The sequence below is a fragment of the Cervus canadensis genome, chromosome 8, assembly GCF_019320065.1.
Source record: "Cervus canadensis isolate Bull #8, Minnesota chromosome 8, ASM1932006v1, whole genome shotgun sequence".
In the NCBI taxonomy this organism is placed as follows: Eukaryota; Metazoa; Chordata; class Mammalia; order Artiodactyla; family Cervidae; genus Cervus; species Cervus canadensis.
Genome location: NC_057393.1, coordinates 79790444 through 79808292, shown reverse-complemented (window position 1 = coordinate 79808292; position 17849 = coordinate 79790444). Strand labels below are relative to the sequence as shown.

At 51.9% G+C, this 17849-nt stretch overlaps 2 protein-coding genes across 4 annotated transcripts in view; one reads left to right on the top strand and one right to left on the bottom strand.

Moving 5' to 3' along the window:
- COG2 (component of oligomeric golgi complex 2) overlaps nucleotides 1-3119 on the top strand; it is a 42593-nt gene extending 39474 nt beyond the window's left edge. For all 3 annotated transcript variants that reach the window (XM_043476959.1, XM_043476961.1, XM_043476960.1), the window contains 2 exons: nucleotides 481-664; nucleotides 2464-3119. In XM_043476959.1, coding sequence (XP_043332894.1) covers nucleotides 481-664; nucleotides 2464-2565 — 286 coding nt within the window. In that variant the 3' untranslated portion in view covers nucleotides 2566-3119. The remainder of the gene's footprint in view (nucleotides 1-480; nucleotides 665-2463) is intronic.
- Nucleotides 3120-6538: 3419 nt separating this feature from the next.
- AGT (angiotensinogen) lies at nucleotides 6539-17551 on the bottom strand. The gene is made up of 5 exons (XM_043476963.1): nucleotides 17434-17551; nucleotides 12307-13163; nucleotides 9063-9330; nucleotides 7964-8108; nucleotides 6539-7224 (listed from the first exon to the last, which is right to left on the bottom strand). The coding sequence occupies exons 2-5, from the start codon at nucleotides 13133-13135 to the stop codon at nucleotides 7036-7038; spliced, it is 1431 nt and encodes a 476-aa protein (XP_043332898.1). The 5' UTR covers nucleotides 13136-13163; nucleotides 17434-17551; the 3' UTR covers nucleotides 6539-7035.
- Between the last annotated feature and the right edge of the window lie 298 nt (nucleotides 17552-17849).

Here is a 17849-nt window from a genome sequence, read left to right as displayed (position 1 = left end):
CTGTGGGCAAATGTATTATAAATGCCAGGTAACCAGTTGTAAATAAAATTTTGAAATATAGCTCATTTATAATTTGGAAATCATTTTGAAGGCAGTTAGTTTTGTTTAAAATTTTTGAAATACTTTTACTCTTTAAAAAAGATGAGCTGTTCCTAGAACTGATTGTAAATGAATTTGTTACTTACATTTGAGAAATGAGCTGCTGTTCAGCCTTGATATAGGAAAGACTTTGGCCTGTGATTTCTCTTAGTGTTCAGGACGGACATTTTAGACAAAATTCATATACATAGTTCTTAAATTCTGAGGGAATACAATGCTAGAGAGTCAAGACCCTATTTTTCTTTCAGTCTTAAACAGTATTTACTATGGCTGATCTTTTATTGGAATTGAAATTTTAACTAAAAAAATCCGTTTTTTGGTTCACAAAGCTCGTGGATATGTTCGGTACTGCGTCTCTTTGACCGCTGTCTTATGTTCAAGGTACTATGAGACCGTGTCGGATGTCCTGAACGCTGTGAGGAAGATGGAGGAGAGCCTGAAGCGGCTCAAACAGGCCAGGAGAGCCACTCCCGCCAGCCCAGCTGGGCTCAGTGGCGGCGGCATGAGTGATGATGACAAGATCCGACTGCAGTTGGCCTTGGATGTTGCATATTTAGGAGAGCAGGTGACCCGAGCGCCGCTGCCCTTCCAAGGGGCCTGACTGCATTCCAAGGGCCCAGCAGGCACCCGGCAATGCCCCTGAGCCCAGAGATACTGGGAGGGACCAAAAGTTCATTCCCGGTGCTAGAAAAGAGGACCAGGGCCCCAGACACTTGAAGGAAGAGGATGTGCACCTAGGGAATATGAGAAGGAAAAAGCAGACTTTCTGAGGTCCAGTGAATTGCTATTCTCTTGGCTTGCTGGCATTCATGTTCCCAAAGCTGCTGGGACATGAGCCCATAGGCGGAGATGGTGTCCTTTTGGTCCAGAGCCTGAAACGTGCTTGACGTGGCATTGGTGCTGGGCAGCTGAGGGTCCTTTGAGATATTTGTTAGTTTGGCTTTAGAATAACTAGAGAAGCATTGGGCCATTGATGTCTCTGTGCGCTGCTTGAGAACTCGTCTCAGCACAGTTTCTTTGTCTCCCTGCCTGCGTTTTTTAGGTTTTCTATAAAACACAAATTTTGGTGTCACACAGTGGATGGGTGGACATCCACGTAGGTACCATCACCTATGGGCAAGTGTGGATCCTATGTAGGGCCTTCCATCCTTACTGAGTGTCAAACTTTTGAATGTTCAGAAACTGGCTTTCTCAACTGCTTAGGTTTTCTGTAGCAATAAATCCTCAAGAAAGACCTTTTTAAAATTTATTTATTTATTTTTGGCTGCACTGGGTCTTTGTTGCTGCTCATGGGCTTTCCCTCGTTGTGGCAAGCGGAGCTACTCTTGGTTGTAGTACATACTTCTCAGATTGTGGCTTCTCTTGTTGCAGAGCACAGGTTCTAAGGCATGTGGTGCTTCAGTAGTTGTGGCACTTCAGTGGTTGTGGCACGTGGGCTTAGTTGCTCTGTGGCATGTGGAATCTCCCTGGATCAGAGATTGAACCCATGTCCCTTGCATTGGCAGGCAGATTGTTAACCACTGGGCCACCAGCACGACCTTTTTGCTAGAGAAAAAGTGATATCATGACATTCCCATCAAAAGATGCTTGGTTTTCTAGTCACTCTTTCTTATGGCTCAATGTCATCACTGAAAAATCCAGATTTTTCCATTTTCAGGTGAATTTACAGGGATATCCTGGCAGAAAGTCTTATTACCTTCTTCTGTCTACTTACTCTATTTCACAAGAGAAACTTAAAGTCTTTTTATGGGCAAAAAAGTTGGTCATAGACAAATGAAGAGCAAATGAGCAAAAGAACAGGGAGATGGGTTCCTCGCGGCCCCCAGACCAGCCGCAGCACGCCAGCAGAGACCGTGCAGCGGGTCTGGAGTCTCCCGGGCCCCGCTGTGCGTGTGTGCACGTGTGCTTGGTGGTGGTGTTGAATGAAGGGTGACGCGCACTGTGCTGCATCTCTGTTGCCACATGGTTGCTGTGCCAGAGTTGTTTCTAAGAAAAGGCTGTTAATGATATGCTGAGAGATTAAGACCTCAGGCAAGTCGTTTCTGAGAATTCGGCACGTAGAAAGTTCCTTTTCTTAGTGTGAGTTTTCTCTTCCAGCCTATAAGAGAGGCTCTTATCCTGGTGGGAGAATGATTTAGTGAACGGAGATAAATTGACATGGACTTCTTAGAATGACCTCCAGAAGTAAATGTTATAATAAGTACACTTTTTTACTTCATTTATTTGAAAGTAAAAAATTATTCTACCAGTCTTCGGGAAACTGCCTTTTTCTGGTTTAGTGGAGGGTGAGGTGAGGGTGCATATCTTGTTTTCTTTGTAAGAGTCTCTTCCATGTTCAGCTAACTTGATTCATTCCCTTTACAGATAGAAAAGATGGGCCTGCGAACAAAGGACATAAGAAGTTTTCCGGCTCTCGCAGAGCTCGTTGCTGCTGCCAAGGACCAGGCGCCTGCGGACCAGCCTTAAGTGTCTTGGAGTAGCCCAGGGGAAGGTTGGACCTCACGCCTGCAGGGAAGAAAGCGGCTCTGTTCTCTCTCAGGCTGCGACACGGACGCGCGTCCGCTGGTTCCCAAAAACGCGCCAGGGCAGCTTCCCTCAGCGTCTTTGGGTCTTCTTTCACCCAAAAAGAATACAAAAGCCTTTTTCCGTTGTATGGAAGATAATTTTAAGATGTTTGAAACTTTCTACTATAGTTTACAGAGCAAATTATTTTATTTTTATTGTAAATCTTAGTGTGGAAGAGATGATTTCTAAAATATGATTGAAGTAAATACATGTATGTCTGAATATAAAAAGTCAGCTTTCTGGCCCTGCAGTTAGAAGGGACTGGCTGCAGAGGGGTGGCTACACTGTACAAACACCCTTCTCCCTGATGACTCTGACTTTCTAGACGGGGCTACACAGGTGGCTTTCCATTCTCCCACTAGGTGTTCAGAACAGTCCTCATCACCCAGACCTCTGTCAACAGCAAGAAGCAGCAGGGGGATCAGTTTCCTAATAAAAGAGCCTGCCAAAGCGTATGCACCTCTTATTTGTGAATTCAGCACAGTCAGATACCACGTCCCCTCTCCTTTGCACCTGTAGGTTCTATCTGTCATGGAGTGCCCTTCAGGTATGTGGCAGATCTGGGCTGTGGGAGGGTGACCCAACACACCTTCCCACTGAAGGCAGCAGGGCCCCTTCCTGGCAACCTGCTCCTGCGTGTGGGAGAAGGGGGAGAGTCGGGAGTGTTGGGAGGTGGCGCTGCAAGCATGTGGGTGCTTTGTTCGCTCCCATATTCACACATACGTGCAGAGCGCATGTGCGTGGCTTTGGCTCTGCCCCTTCAGCCCAACACTGACATGAGAGCAGGTACACCTCCTCTCTGGGTTAACTGGAGGGGGAGAGGAAGAAAAAGTGACAGGGAAGGAAGAGAGCCGGCCTGGGAGCTGGCAGGAGTGACGAGATGGAACTGGAGAAGCGGGAGGGACAGGAGCGGGGCCCCAGAGAGCAGTGAGCACTGCAGGCAGGGCACGGGCCCTGTCCAGGCTGCCAGCCTCCAGCGGGGCGTGCTCTGGCGTCTCTGCTCTCTGTTAGAGAACAGGCACTCTCATCTTAGCAGGGAGGGCCCTGCCCTTGGATAGATGTGTGTCTTAATTTTAGGAAGCTGGTCAGAGGAACAACACCAAGCGAAACAGCAAGAGGGATTCGCCCTCAAGGTGTGAGCCCTCGTCTGAGGAGCCAGCTCACCAGGCCAGGCTGTGCGTCCTTGTGTGGTGCCGGGCTTGTGGGCAGCAGGGGCAGAACAGGGGCGAGAGGTGGGTGTGCAGTGCACAGCTGCTGAGCTGGCACCTGCAGACCGAGCGGGACCCTGGTCGCCCTGGGACTCCAGGTCCGGCGCTGGGGTGCTTGGCACACGCACCTCGGATCTGGAGAAGCTAAGGGAACAGGCCTGTGGTGCCCACAGCCTCGTGCTCCAAGTGAGCCTGTAACAGCATAGCAAGAGTGCGTGGCACACGCTGCATCGCCACATCTTCAAGTCACACATGTTCCCTGAGGCCACGCCGAGCTCTCCACCAGCACATCCTTCCCTGGCAACTGTGCCGTCCAGCCTTGGGCGGAGGTGGGCTCCAGCACTGTCTCTGGCCACTTTACCTCTCTTGTTTCTGAATGTGGTGGACAGCAATCAGGTGTATCAGCCCCTCCATCGCCAGCACTGCTCTTCCCAATCTGCAGAAGAGGAGACAGAAATTAAGGAGCGAAATGAGTAAGAGATTTGGGATCTGATGACGTTCTTCATGGGGCCTTGCGCTGAATCCCCCTGGCTGTCCTCAGGCCAGGGCTCATGCCCACCAGGAATATCAGATTGAAGGTAACCGTGACTGCTAGATGATGACCTGATCTACTGGATAAGCACTTTGCAACCCCAAGAAGACATAGGATTTGCTGCGGAAATATTAAAGAGAAATCTCTACAATTAATATTTTTGTGTTGAATAATCTACAACATGCTGCTATTGAGTGTCCTGACCCAAATTTCCTTTGTCAGTATAAAAGCTCCGCAACAAGGACAGAGAGTCCATTAGTCTGCCAGTTGCTTTCTGAAATAAAGTCAAAAACACCAACATTCCTCTTCCTCCCGCTGCCGTGGTAGTGCTGTCCCAGGTCTATGCAGACAACTTCAGAACCACAGTAAGACTCGATAACTTGTCCGGCTGGGTCTCCTCACCCAGCACAAAGCTGGACTTTCAGTGGGCCCCTCACAAATATATGTCAAATGAAGAAAGGCATTTCCTGGGAGGATATTTTTTGGCAAGCAGCTCTGAATCCAGTAATCATATATTTTGAAAATAACCCTTTTTTTGCTTTAAGTTGTCTGAGAAATTACAGAAGACACTACAAAGGTTATGTTTCTGGTTTGAACATGTGTCCCCTTGAGATCCTAAATCCAAGTGGTGGGGCCTGACTGGCTGTGGCCACATTCCCTTCTAGAAGCCTGTGTTTGGAAGTGAGCTTTTGAGCATCACTTAAAGCAGTGCTCCCTAAACTCTAGTGTGATCCCTGGGCCTCCCGTAAAGATACACATCCTGACTCAGGAGGTCTGGGTAAGGCCTGAGCATTTCTCACAGGCTCCCAGGGCAGTGCTCCCATGAGGCTCTGCGGGAGGGTCCTGTCCTTTCCTTGCGAGCTTCTTGGGGCTATGCTCACAATTTGCCCTGTATCCTTTCTCCTCTTCCAGTCTCTTTGTTCCTCCCTCTCACAAGGATGGTTGTGGCTGCACTGATGGCTCCCCAACAATCCAGGAGCACCTCATCTCAAGACCTTCAATCACATCTGCAAACCCCCTTTGCCATCTAAGATCATGTTCATGGATGTTAGGGACTGGGGCCTGGGTGTCTTTGGGTGCCACTATTCAGCTTGCCACAGTTGCCCACAGGTAGGCACCCCAATCCCCGCTGCAATTCTGTGGAACAGGACTTCTAGACAGGGTGGAGGTCATGAACTCTGTATGGACTAAGGTCCATTGATGTAATGGTGGTTATTATTCATTTATTCACTCAAGTGTTCTGTGTCCTATTTTACAAATAAGGATGGGGAGGCCCAGAGAGGTGAAATAACTGGATCTGGGTTAGTAAGTGTTGGAGCTGGACTTCCTGCCAGCCCGCTGTCTCTAGACCCTTTGCTCCTAAGCAATTCCATGCTGCCTTCTGTGCCCGGTGCTGCAGACTAGAAGCCTCTGAGGCCCACAGAGGTGGGAAGGACAGCCATCTCCCCTGACGTCGAAACTAGGCAGAGGGTTTTTGGCTGTAGAAGGGGCACTTGGGTGTGTATGGAGAGGGCCTGAGATGCTGGCCTTGGTCCAGGTGCAGACCCTGCCTCCATCCTCACAGCTCCCTCTGGACGAGCCAGGGCAGACTGGGCAGCTCCTACAAGCAGACCGCAGATACCACCCGTTTCCACCCCTCAAGCCTCCCAGCTCCCCTGTCCTCCCTCCCCTGCTCCTTGACCCTTGTGATAGTGGCTACACTGCAAGCCTACTTAGTCCTCTGAGTATTCAGGGACGGGAGGGAGAGAATGTGCTTTCTGTTCATTTCACAGTTAAGGGAAAACAGCACGGGCCCACCTCCTTCCCAAGATTTAGAAGGTGGGGTCCACACTGAGGGAGACATGTGCCCATGTTCATGGGTGAAGATTTCTTTCTCTGTCTTCTGATTCCAAGCACAGTGTCAACAGCACTCCAGGGGGTGTTCAGGAGGACGAGTGACAGCTATCCCCCGCCCAGTTTTGCCCAGTGGGGTCTGTGCAGCTGGTCACCACCACCCAGAACTTCTCCAGACAAGGCTGAGGACAGCCTGTGCCTTCCATGAAAGCCCCATGCAAACAGGGCTCCAGTACAGCCTGCTAGCTACCTCACACATATTTGTCCTGCTGCTGCCAAGTGAAAGAATTTTTCTTTTTTGTTTATTGTTGCAAGACATTTATTAATAACACAGGGATAATCAGCCAGGGATTACGGATTAACATACATTCAGACACATGTGTTTTTTTCATAATGTGTTTTTCAGAAACCGCAAGTATCGGGAAGGAAAAACAGAAACCCAGAGAAAGGAAGGCACTGGGGAACCACTTGCAGGTCATCGTCACCGTCAATAAGCCAAAGGTAAGCCTGGGGCAATGAGAAAGGGGTGTTTTAATTTTGGTGCCCAGTTTTGTCCTCAGTGAAAAAGGAAACCATTTTTGGTTTCACAGTCAAGCTGATGTGTTCAAACTCTTATCAGGAGCAGTGGCCTGTGCAAAACGGGCTCATGGCGCTGCATCCACCACCACCCCCCAAAGGCTGCTCACTGTACACAGTGCACGTTTCCTGAGCGGAGCGGCTGCCCGCAGCTCCCGGTGGACTCCGTGGAAGAGAACGGGGACGTGTAACGACACCGGTGGTGACACACGGGTGGCGGCCTCACTCTGCACTCAGCGGGTTAGACACGCGGCCCAGGAAGTGTAGGGCGGCTGAGTTTCTCTCCAAGACAGCCAACAGGAATGGGCTGTTGAGGGTCACCTCCAAGGCCTCTGGCCCAGCCGGCTGTGGGACGGACTCTGGGGCCTGCTCTCCATCTGCTTTTAGTTCAAAAAGGACGCTGTTCAGCACCTGCAAAGCAGTGAGCCTGGGGGTCACTCCTGAAGGCCGGGCCCCAGGGGGTGCCCTTCTCCAGCCTGCCCACTCTCACTTGACCCAGCTCACGTGATGCAATGGCTCTTCTCCAAAGTGTCCCTCAAACCCACCCATCTTCACCTTCCCCTGCTGTCCCGGGCAGACAGAGTCTTTGGCCCCTGGACCATGGCCCACCAGGGCTTGCTTCCTCTCTCTGCTAACAGCACAGAGGGCTCCGAGGCCAGGACTGTGAGCCACCCCCCACTTCTCACCCTCCCAGCATTAAGGCTCTTCTCAGCCATGGGGTTGCATCACCCCTGTGCTCCTGGGACAGTCCGTCCACTGCTGTGTGCTTCCCTGAAGCCAGGAGCTGAGTGCCAGGGCCGGTGGCCAGCCTAAAGGCTCTGCTCTCCAGGCCCTAGTCCTGACCCTGCTGTAGGCTCTGGAGAGGCCCCAAGGCGAGGCCTGGCTGCGCAGAGCCACGAACACATGCAGGGGAGGGTTTTGCTGCTCTCCAGCTGTCCCTGGGAAGACCCGGAGAGCGCTGCTCACTTCTCCCCCACCCTGGGCCAATGGCCTCCTGGCCATGCGCTCACGCCTCTCCATCCTAACTGCCTCTCCCCAACCCCCCAGCCCACCCCCTCGGTGAAGCCTCCTCTATGTCCCTCTTGCCCGTGCGTCCCACTCCACGAACATACAGAACCCACGGCAGGCACGGATAGCACCCGCCCAGTACCTTTCCAACTCTAAGGTTGGCATCGCTGATCTTGCCCAGGTTTGCCTCGGCGCCCAGCAGAGTAGGCAGCTTGGCCTGGGCAAGCAGGTCCTGCAGGTCATAGGACGCTTTCAGTGTCAGCTGGGGCATGGTGAGGTGGATGGCCCTGGGGAGATGACGCATGGTTACCAAGGGTGTCTCATAGTGTGAGGCGCTGGCGCACGCTGGCCTCACAGAAGACCTGGGAAGCGGTGCTCCTGAACGAGGAACTTTCGCCATGCTCACTCAGCTAGGTGTCTTGGGAAAACTTTCAGCGATAAATACACTGACAAGCTTTCATTTTCTTTAAATACTATGAGAGGGAGGTACAAAATTCAACAGTGGAGCTCTCTGAGGGATTGATGTGAACAGTTGTCAGTTCTGCCTTCTGTTCCTTTTTTAGGTTGGTTGCATTGAAAGCGTGCTCAGTGGGTAATTCTAAAATGCTATCCTCTAAAATAATGTCATGTCTTATTACTTCCCAGAGCAGTGCTGAGCTCCCCGTGGGAGGGGGAGGGGAGGGGCAGGCACGAGGTCAGCCTCTGTGTGGGCACGTCACTTACATCAGCTCAGTTCACCTCCACACAGAAGCCCTGCCTGCCTTGGGTATTGATGTCATGTTGATAAACACTTAAGCATTGCTCAGGTGATCGATTTTATGTGACATGTCTATCACAATTGTTTTTTACACGACTTAAAAAGTGTTGACCTCAGGAGGCCCCCTGTGCCCTTAGTGCCTGTCTCAGAGCAGGGGGCCCATTGAATGCGGGCCTCCCAACCCTGCAGGTAAGTGTCTGCACAAGGGAAAATGGCTTCCTCCTCCCCTACCTCTCCTGCACCCAGAGAGAGGAGATAAAAAGAGCTGAGTCCATGACTGCAGGGGGTGCTCGTGTGGGGGTGCTCAGGCCTCTACTCGCCTTTCCCACCTGCCCCCCTGCCTGCTGGGCGCCCAAGACTCAGCTGACACCGCGCCCTTCCCCCCCACACCCCCCCACTCCCTAGGCAGAATGGCCCCGCAGATCCCTGCTCTCCGGGATGGGGGGCAGCCCAGGAGGGTCCAAGCAGTTTCCTGGAGCCATACCGAGGAGAGAGATTCTTCATTCGGGTCAGGAAGTTGTGCTGGAAGGTGACGGCCTCCACCTTTCGCAGGTCGGGGGTGTGGTGTGGCTGGATGAGCAGCAGGTAGGTGTTGGCACTCAGGGGCACGCGGGTCACGGAGAGGTTGTTCTGGCTGTCGCTCCAGTAGTGGAAGGTCCCGGTGCCAGAGAGCATGGGGACCGACACTGAGGTGGTGTTGTCCACCCAGAACTCCTTGAGCCCTGGCAGCAGGGAGAACCCCTTCATCTTTCCTGGGGACCCAGCAGGAGACAGGAAGGGAAGCGTAAGGGAGAGGACGGGGCTCTGGCGGAGCAGAGGGGCAGGGCTGCCTCTAAAGCCTCCACCACCACCAAAGCCTCCTTCCTGCCTCTCCCTCCCCCTGCCCCAGGCTGCTCTGCCCTTTCTTGGCCCCACAACTTCACCAGCCCCAGGGCACCCGACAGCCTTCCTCCTGCAGAATCCACGAACTGCCAGTGTTGAAATGTAGAACACACCAGGCCCCAACCTGAGGCCCACAGAGGAAAATCCTACCCCACTGTTAACAGACCAGGCAAACTCAGGCCCAGAGCTGTCCTGGCCCCAAGCCTGGGCTCTGCCATGCTCACTTTAAAAAACAAAAACACTATTTTTTAGAGAAGTTTTAGATTCACAGCAAAATTAAGACGAAAGTGCAGATATTTCCCATATACCCCCTACTCCTCAGCAACACACAGCCTCCCCCACCACCAACTCCATTAGATGGTCCATTTGTTAACACTGATGAACATCATCATCACCCAGAGTCCATGGTTCACATCAGAGTTCACTCCTGGACATTTTACAGGTTTAGACAAACACACAATGACGTATCCACCATTATGCTGTTGTACAGAATTGCTTCACATTTCTTAGTACCCCTCGCTGCTAGAGACCCAGGATGACCAGTGGATGTGAGCTGTGTAAAACCTTTGTGCTGGGCCTTGAGGGGAGGGGCAAGCCCTCTGTCACCTCCCACCCCTGCCAGCAGGCTGTGGCCTTGGGGTTGTGGAGCCGAGCTGCCAGCCGACTCAGCTGTTGTTGAGCAAATTCTTGAAAGCACTGTGACTTGGGCTGTCTCCATAGCAGCAGCTGGGCACACAAGCATATCCCCTCCCTCTGCAGTCTTCCTAGCCCCGTGAAAGGCCCATTTTGTGGTTGTTCCTGGGAGCACAAAGTGAAGTTGAGATTGAGCCCATCACAGAGTGGCCCCTGGGCACCTGGCACTTGGAGGTCTGAGCAGGGGTGACTTAAATGACTCAGGGCTCTGGTTCTCCGACGAGTGGGAGTAGGGAACTGGGGAAGGGAGCCCAGGTATTGTGAGACAGGAGTGGCAAGGTCCCCAGCCCCGCCTTGTCCTCTAGCCTGGGGTCCCTGTGTCTTCAGGCAAGTTCAGCTCCCAGGAGGGCTGCACACAAGAAGCTGGCCCACAGGAATGACAGGAGGCTTGTTAGTTTATAGGGAAAAAAGAACTAAATATTTTTTCCTTTAACTGAAAGGAAAAAAGGATGCTACCTCCAAAAAGATATGGGAGTCTGAAACGAGGGTAGCTGCGGCCTACTCTCGGCTCATCTCATCGCACAGCATGCTGTCCTCATCCAGAGATTAAGAACATTTTGACAGGTTAGGACAACAGGTGTGGCCCTTTCCTGGTGCCAGTGGCTCGCTCTGACTCTGCCTTTTGGGAAGCAGGCCTTTCTCAATGAGCTCTCCTCCTGGGCACCTGTTAGCGACTCTTGGCTCAGCCCAGGGGCCCCCTCGGTCCTACATGGGGTGCAGGCACTCTCAGCTACGTGGTTCCTGACTGGACTCTGCTCCCAAGACCTGTCAGTGCTGAGATCTGTGTGATCCTGGGCTGTCACCTTCCTCCTGCTCCCGGGAGCAGCCTGCTGCCTCTTCTTGGCAGCTTTTCAGACTTCCAGGTTATTGTCAGAGTAAGAAAGCAACTATGTTCTGTTCAACCTTCCTCTGTCTCCACAGTTCTGCCTTCTAGCGGCTGACGTCTTTGTCTCTCAGTTCCACTTGTTGCACTTATTGATGGGACCTCACACACAGCTTCCCTGGCCCACCCATCCATTCACAGAGCCTCAGAGTCTTGTTCCTGGAACCGTTTGCTGAGCAATTGCATAACCTTCCAACCACTCTTCCTGCCTCCAGCCCCCATAGCACAGGCCAGGGACCTCTGAGCAGAATGCCTGGCGCCCAGCTCCCGCCTACCCACAACTCCAACCTCCCATTAGCACATTCAGAGTCTCAAAATCTGGCCTTGACCCATCTCTCTGGCCTTGCCTAACACTGATCCCATTCTCTCACTCTGAGCTCAGGCCAAACAAAATCGCCCCTGTCCTGGTTTCTCGCCCTGACCTGTGCAGTCTTGCACCATTTCCCAGCCTTCCTTCTGTCCTCTCCCAGGCGACACCCCTCCCCGAGCACTCGGAGCCCCGGGCACCTGCACAAAGCACCTTGCCTTCAGCTCTGGGGCTGAGGCATTGGCCTGTGGGATCCAGCTTTCTGGTTAACCACAGTCAGCAAGCTGAGTCAGGGCTTGTGCAGTCTCCCTATTCTCCCCTCTGAGACACCAGCTCAGAGTCTTGCAAGTGATACATCCCCAATCATTATTTCCAAATGAATGAACAACTTGTGTGTTAGGCATTATTTAGGTAATAATCTCCCAATATCAAAATGACCCCAGCAAACAAACTGGTTATTTTTGCATGAGACAGTGAACTTCTCAAGGACAAGATCCCTTGACCTCAACAGACAGGAACCCATCCCTTCTGTGTGTGGAGCTGGGCCACACGATGTGTGTTTAGAATTCAGGACCCTGCTTGTGGCTCTGCCATCAGGCGTGGTCACTTTGTTTGTCTGAGTCTTTTTTGTCACTGGTAAACAAAGGCAATCATACCTCTTCACCGCCTCTCAAGGGGGTCCAATGCTGAAAGTAAAAGGATTCAGCATAGCAGCTACACATAGAAGGGTGGCAGATGGGGAGGCCAATGCTCAGATAATGCTCATCCAAGGAGCCCAGTGGGGCAGCCATTTGGTACTCTCTAAGGGTGGCCTCAGGTACTTGCTCATCTGCCCCCCTGCCCATCTCCAGGCATGGCCCTGCTCAGCTGATCTGAGATGCTGGACAGTGAGTTCATACAGACAGAGAACCACCACCCTCCTGCACTGGCCAGGGGCAGAGCCCCGCAGAGGGCTGGCCTTACCTTGGAAGTGGACGTAGGCATTGAAGAGCAGGGTGCTATCTGGGCTGACCGCTGTCAGGGGTTTGCCCATATTCCACCCCGTCACTGCCTGCATGAACCTGTTGATCTTCTCAGCAGCGAGGTTTGGGTCCGTGGACAAGTCTAGTGAGCGTGGGAGAGTGATGGGGGTGAAGGAAGAGAGGCCCTGCACAAAGGGCTGCTTCAGGCGCAGGCCAGGGGCTGTGAACAGGCCAACCACCGTGGACAGGAGCAGCCTGGCCTGACTGCTGGCCCCACCCTGGGCGACCAGAAGGCCCTGGATGGTCTGCAGGGAGAACAGGACCTTGTGGCCATCCAGCCGGGAGGTGCAATCCTGATCCTCCCCAGGGACGCCCAGGAATGCCTGTAGTCTGCTGGCCGTGGGGTCTAAGGCCCCCACATAGAAAGAGGTCAGGGTGCTGAAGAGGGCCACTGGGGAGAACACAGCCCCACTGGTCACACCCCATGTCTCACTCAGTATCTTGTACATGTGGAAGCCCATGAAGTTGAGCAGCAGCCCCACCTCCGAGGCCCGCAGCCGATCTTCAGCCTCTAGCTTCTCAGTGGCTCGAACCAGCTGTTCCCACAGGGCCTCTTCGTCCACTGCGGATGACTTGGACTGAATGGGTACAGGTGTGAAAGTCGGGTCTGGAGGTGTCTCCACATTGGGTTTCTCCAGCTGGTCACAGTTGCTCTTGCTGTAGACGAGCAGGTGGAAGGGGTGTACATATACCCGGTCGCCAGCAGCCAGGCCAGCCCAGGCCAAGAGGCAAAGGACGGCAGCCCCTAGGCTCAGGCCAGCAGGAGCCATCTCTGACCGGGCACTTGCTTCTGCTATCCTGAAAGATTTTGTGAAGAGTTAAAGGGGATTATTACCTGTCTTCCAGCAATATTCCCTGCAACCAGTCAGCACATGAGACATCCATCCATGTCTCATAAATTTCAAAGAGAAGAAGTGGCTCAAAGCTCTGTGAAAGACATCGACAGGTATGCTCCAGTTGCAAGTACGCTATCGTGGGCTGAGCTGTGCTTTTGTGAGGCTTTATTCTGGGGTAGGGTTTGGGTTTTATTTTGTTTAAATTTTAAAGTGGTAAGGGTGTCTAAATATTAAGACATTTGTAGATTTTAAAAATATGAAATGGGGTTATTCTTAATGTAAACACATGATTTCACAAAATATTGCAGGTGTTTTTTGTCAAGAATATGTAAGCAGCTGATATCATTTTTACCTTTGTTAATTAGTGGTATGATGCTTCAGTCATGTTTAACAAGAGTAATATGGAAGCATCTTAATTTATTTTTAAAGGAACACTTTGAGTAAAAACAAAGTATCATGATAGTTGTTATGCAAAAATTTAAAAATTCATATGTCAAAGTTGATGGAAGAAATTTTTACATACTGAAGTATGGAGAAGTCATTCTGGTTTATCCAAAATGGAGCTGGGTGGCCATTGTGGATGTTATTTCAGACATGTTCATATATCACTGAGAACTTGAATTTTCTGAACTGTATCAGACTCAAGACCATAGTCGCAGCTGCCAGCTGCAACCTTCTGGTCTCCAGGTCTCCCCTTGTAACTATGCAACCATTTTGAACCCGAACCAATCCTTGCTTAACAAACACCCTTACTTCTTGCCAGTTCCAGTCCTAATTCTTGACAAACAACTTACGTAATTTTGCAGTTTTTGCCTTCATAAGCCTCCTCTATTTTGTTGTCTGGTGGAACACAACTCAAGTGCTTCCTGAATCTGTGTCTCTCTGCGGTAGGCCTCAGTTTGGCTCAAATAGAACAGTTGTCTATTCTTATTATAGATTCTTTATTGATTATTTTTGTTAACAAAGTCCTGACCCCTAGTGCCTCAAAATGTGACTGTATTTGGAGACAGTCTTTAAAGAGGTAATTTAGGTTAAATGAGGCCTTTAGGATGGGCATTAATCCAGTCTGACCGGTGTCCTTATAAGAAGAGGAGATCAGGACACAGAGGGAGAACCGCATGAAAATATAAGGAAAAGATGGCCAGGAGACCACCTGCAAGCCAAGGAAAGAAGCCTCAGAAGAAACCAACCCTGTCAACACCTTGTTCTTGAACTTCCAGCCTCCAGAATCATGAGAATACAGATTTCTTCTGTGTAAGACTCCAGTCTGTGGCTCTGTGGTGGCAGCCCATAACAGCAATATGCCCACCTGTTCAAGGCTATAAATTTTCCCCAAAGAACAAAATGTGGGGCAGCAGGGGTCTTTGTGCAGCTCCAAGCCCTAGGGTAGGTGGTAAACTATTTTGGAATACAAGACCAACTCACACAGAGGTTTCTCCTCTGTTACAAATTAGCCTGACAAGAAAATAATCCAGCTGTGTGGGGAATGTTCCCTTATTTCCCCAGCTAAGGTGTATAATTTAGAATGGAGATCTCATATTGTTTGGCACGTGACAGTTCACAAAGCTCTTTCCCATAGATTATCCAGTCTAACGTGTCACATAAGCTAAGATTGTTTCACTTCTTTGCAGACACAGAAAGGGGAGTTCTGAGATACAGAGACACATCCCCAAGCTCATTTTACAGCAAGGATGTAACAGAGATCCGATTCCAACCTGCTTTACTCTCGGAGGTTATTCTCCACCCCAGTGCTCACAGGACTCACCCAGAAAGCCTGAGAAACTATGACAATCTGAGTCTCACCTCCAGAGATGCTAATTAAGTGACCCTGGGAAGGGTCTGAGAAAGGGTTTTTAGTCTCCCAGTGGTCCTAACATGCAGCTGGGATAAAGCACCATAGACTCAACCTGGGGAAGCCAGGACATCCCTGCCTGTCTCAACCCCCTCACTAGCTCGCACCCACCCTGCAGAGTAGATCCCTGCAGGGCTCCAGGTCATCTGTGCCCAAGCCCATTCATCAACAACCAGATTTCACTGGTCTGTGCCCAGTTCTCCCAGGAGGCGCCGAGGTGCATCAACAAGGTAGAACCTCTCCCTGCCTCACCCGGGGCAGGTGGGACCTCTGCCTCAGCCTCACTTCTAGCCAAGAGAACGGGCGTGGGCTGAGCTCCTGGGAGAAAAGGCTCCTGGGTCGGCTCTGCTGGCTTTTCCCACGATGGTTCTCACTGAGAGAATGAATATTCCCTTTATGGGTTCATTCAGTTCTAGCAGTTTTTATATGACACCTCCTTCATTTTGAGGGAAGGGCAATGCTGTACCACCAGGTAACTGCTCAGCCTTCCCATTTCCCTCCTCTCTCCCCTGCCCTCCCAGAGCTGGCCTGGGCCTCCTTAGAGCCAATTCCAGGTCGCCTCGAAGACTAGCTGGTTCCTACACCCCACGCATGCCCGGTCAGGTGCAGTGACTGCAGCTGCTTGGGGAGGGCATCTGGCTGACACGCGTTGTGTACTCACTCTGCTCTAAGTGTCAAATTGCCAGGGGAACTCTGATCTCTGATCTTAACCCCCACCTACTCTCCTTCCAAGCTGTTTGACTCAACCCACTGTTCCCACAAAGAGTTACACAACACGGAAAAAAAGGACAGAAACTTCTCTCTTTATAGGCCTTCCTGTCAGGCAGGCCTAAGTTGCCCATTGACACCTCTCCAAGGGAAACTGGCGGGGCCTGAGTGTGGAGAATCCTTCAGGAACTGGCCTCAGGGTCCTGGGCTGGGGCTGTGCAGGTCATCGCAGCCGCCTCCCAGCTTCTTTCAGGCACAGGCACCATTTCGGGTGATTTACCAGGTAGAACAGAGGCTGTTGTTTGCCCTCAGCTGTGGTCTGTCCCATTGGCCTTGGTGCTAAGTCAGCACACAGCTTCCCAGCCCGACAGCCACACCTTGGGTTTTCTCTTCCACCTGCCTACACCTGGCCTCCCCCTTCACCAGCCTCTCCTTCAACCCTTCTTACATCTCAGGGCTTGTGCTTAAGGATAATGAGGACGGTAGCAAACACAAATGTACGGCTGGTCATGGTTTCAGTGACTTCAGGGGTCAAGTCTGAACCCTCACAGCAGCCCTACCTTCCTGTCTAGGCCTCCCCACCACTGATTTCGCACTTCGACTGGCCCTCCACGCCTGGCACTCTGAACTCACTCCTCCTGCCCTCCTTCTCTCTCCCTGTGGCACTAGTCACCTGAAACACTCTGATCACCGAGTTATACATGTGTTTCTTATGTTTAGCATTTATCGCCTGTCTCCTTCCACATGAATGCAAATCCCGTAAGACTGAGGTTCTTGCTCTGTTTTGCTTACTGATGTGTCCCACATTCCTAAAAATACAATAAGTGGTGGCTAAATGATGCAGTCCTGCAGATGAAGAGAGAGGTTCAAAGACTTGCTCAAGATCACACAGCTGGTAAGAGACAGATCTAGTATTCGAACCCAGAGCCCCTGACTCCATACTCCATACACTTAAACACTGATCTATACTACTTTTGAACAAAAATCACAAGACTGTGTCTTTTTAGTTTATTCTGAAGTTTAGAAAGCACTGTCAGGTTGTATTAGCACTCTTATTTTATAGCATAGTTCCCGAGAAAGGGAGACCAGGTATTGCTGTTGGTTCCATTTTATAGACAAGCAAACCAAGGCTCAGGAGACAGAGTGATGAGCTTGACTGCTCGGACCTGGGCCTTGAACCCAGGACCAGAGCCAGCACTGCCTCAAAAGAGCAGCAGGAAAGTAGACCACTGCTGCCCTGATCCCTGTGGGGACGCAGCCCCAGGCTCACTGAGCCTGCCCTTCTCCCCAGCTCCACTGCCTGCACGAGCCTTGCTCAACCTCTGGCTGGAGAAGGACCCAGCGGACTCCTCCTGCACCGGCCCCCTGAGACCCAGTCTTGCTCAGAGAGAGCGGAGGACCCAGCCAGCCTGCCTGCTGCTGAAGGGAGCAGTTCCCCCGGTGAGACCCATGATACGCTCAGGGGAGGGACCCTCCGAGTCTGCAGTGGTAATGGCGCCAGCAGCCCAGGTCACCGCTGTCCCCTGGTTCCTGGGTGCAGTTTAGCCATAGGCTCCCAGCAGCTCTCCCCCACACCTGTCCGCCAGAGCGCCCAGCTTTCTCCTGCCAGCAAACAAGGCAGCCGCACAAAGAGAGCTGGGGAGGGGTGTATGTGGAGAGGGCTCCCACTCACCTTCCGCTCTCGTCCCCAAGACAGGGTGGCCTCTTCCCTTGGCTGGGCCACCGAGGCCCTATTTATGTCTGAGGGGTGGGGATGGAGCGGTTCCCAGACCGTCCTGTGCTCAGGCCGGGGGGAGGGTGTTTACATGACTTGGCCAGGCCGTGGGGGTGGGGGCCCCAGCAGCCTCCCAACTAGAGGGACAAATGCCAGGCCAGTCGACTCTTAGGATGGGCCTCCTTCCAGGAATCCAGGGTGATCGATGCACTGTTGCTGCTGACAGTGAACTGGTACACAGTCAAGTTACACATTTACTGAAGTCTGCTCGAGTTGGGGCTGCTGTTTTGGGACACGGGAGCTTCCCATGTGGGTTGAGATGTGTCTCTGCCCCCGGGTGTGATGGCCTGAGGTCAGCCACCCAAGCCTTGAGA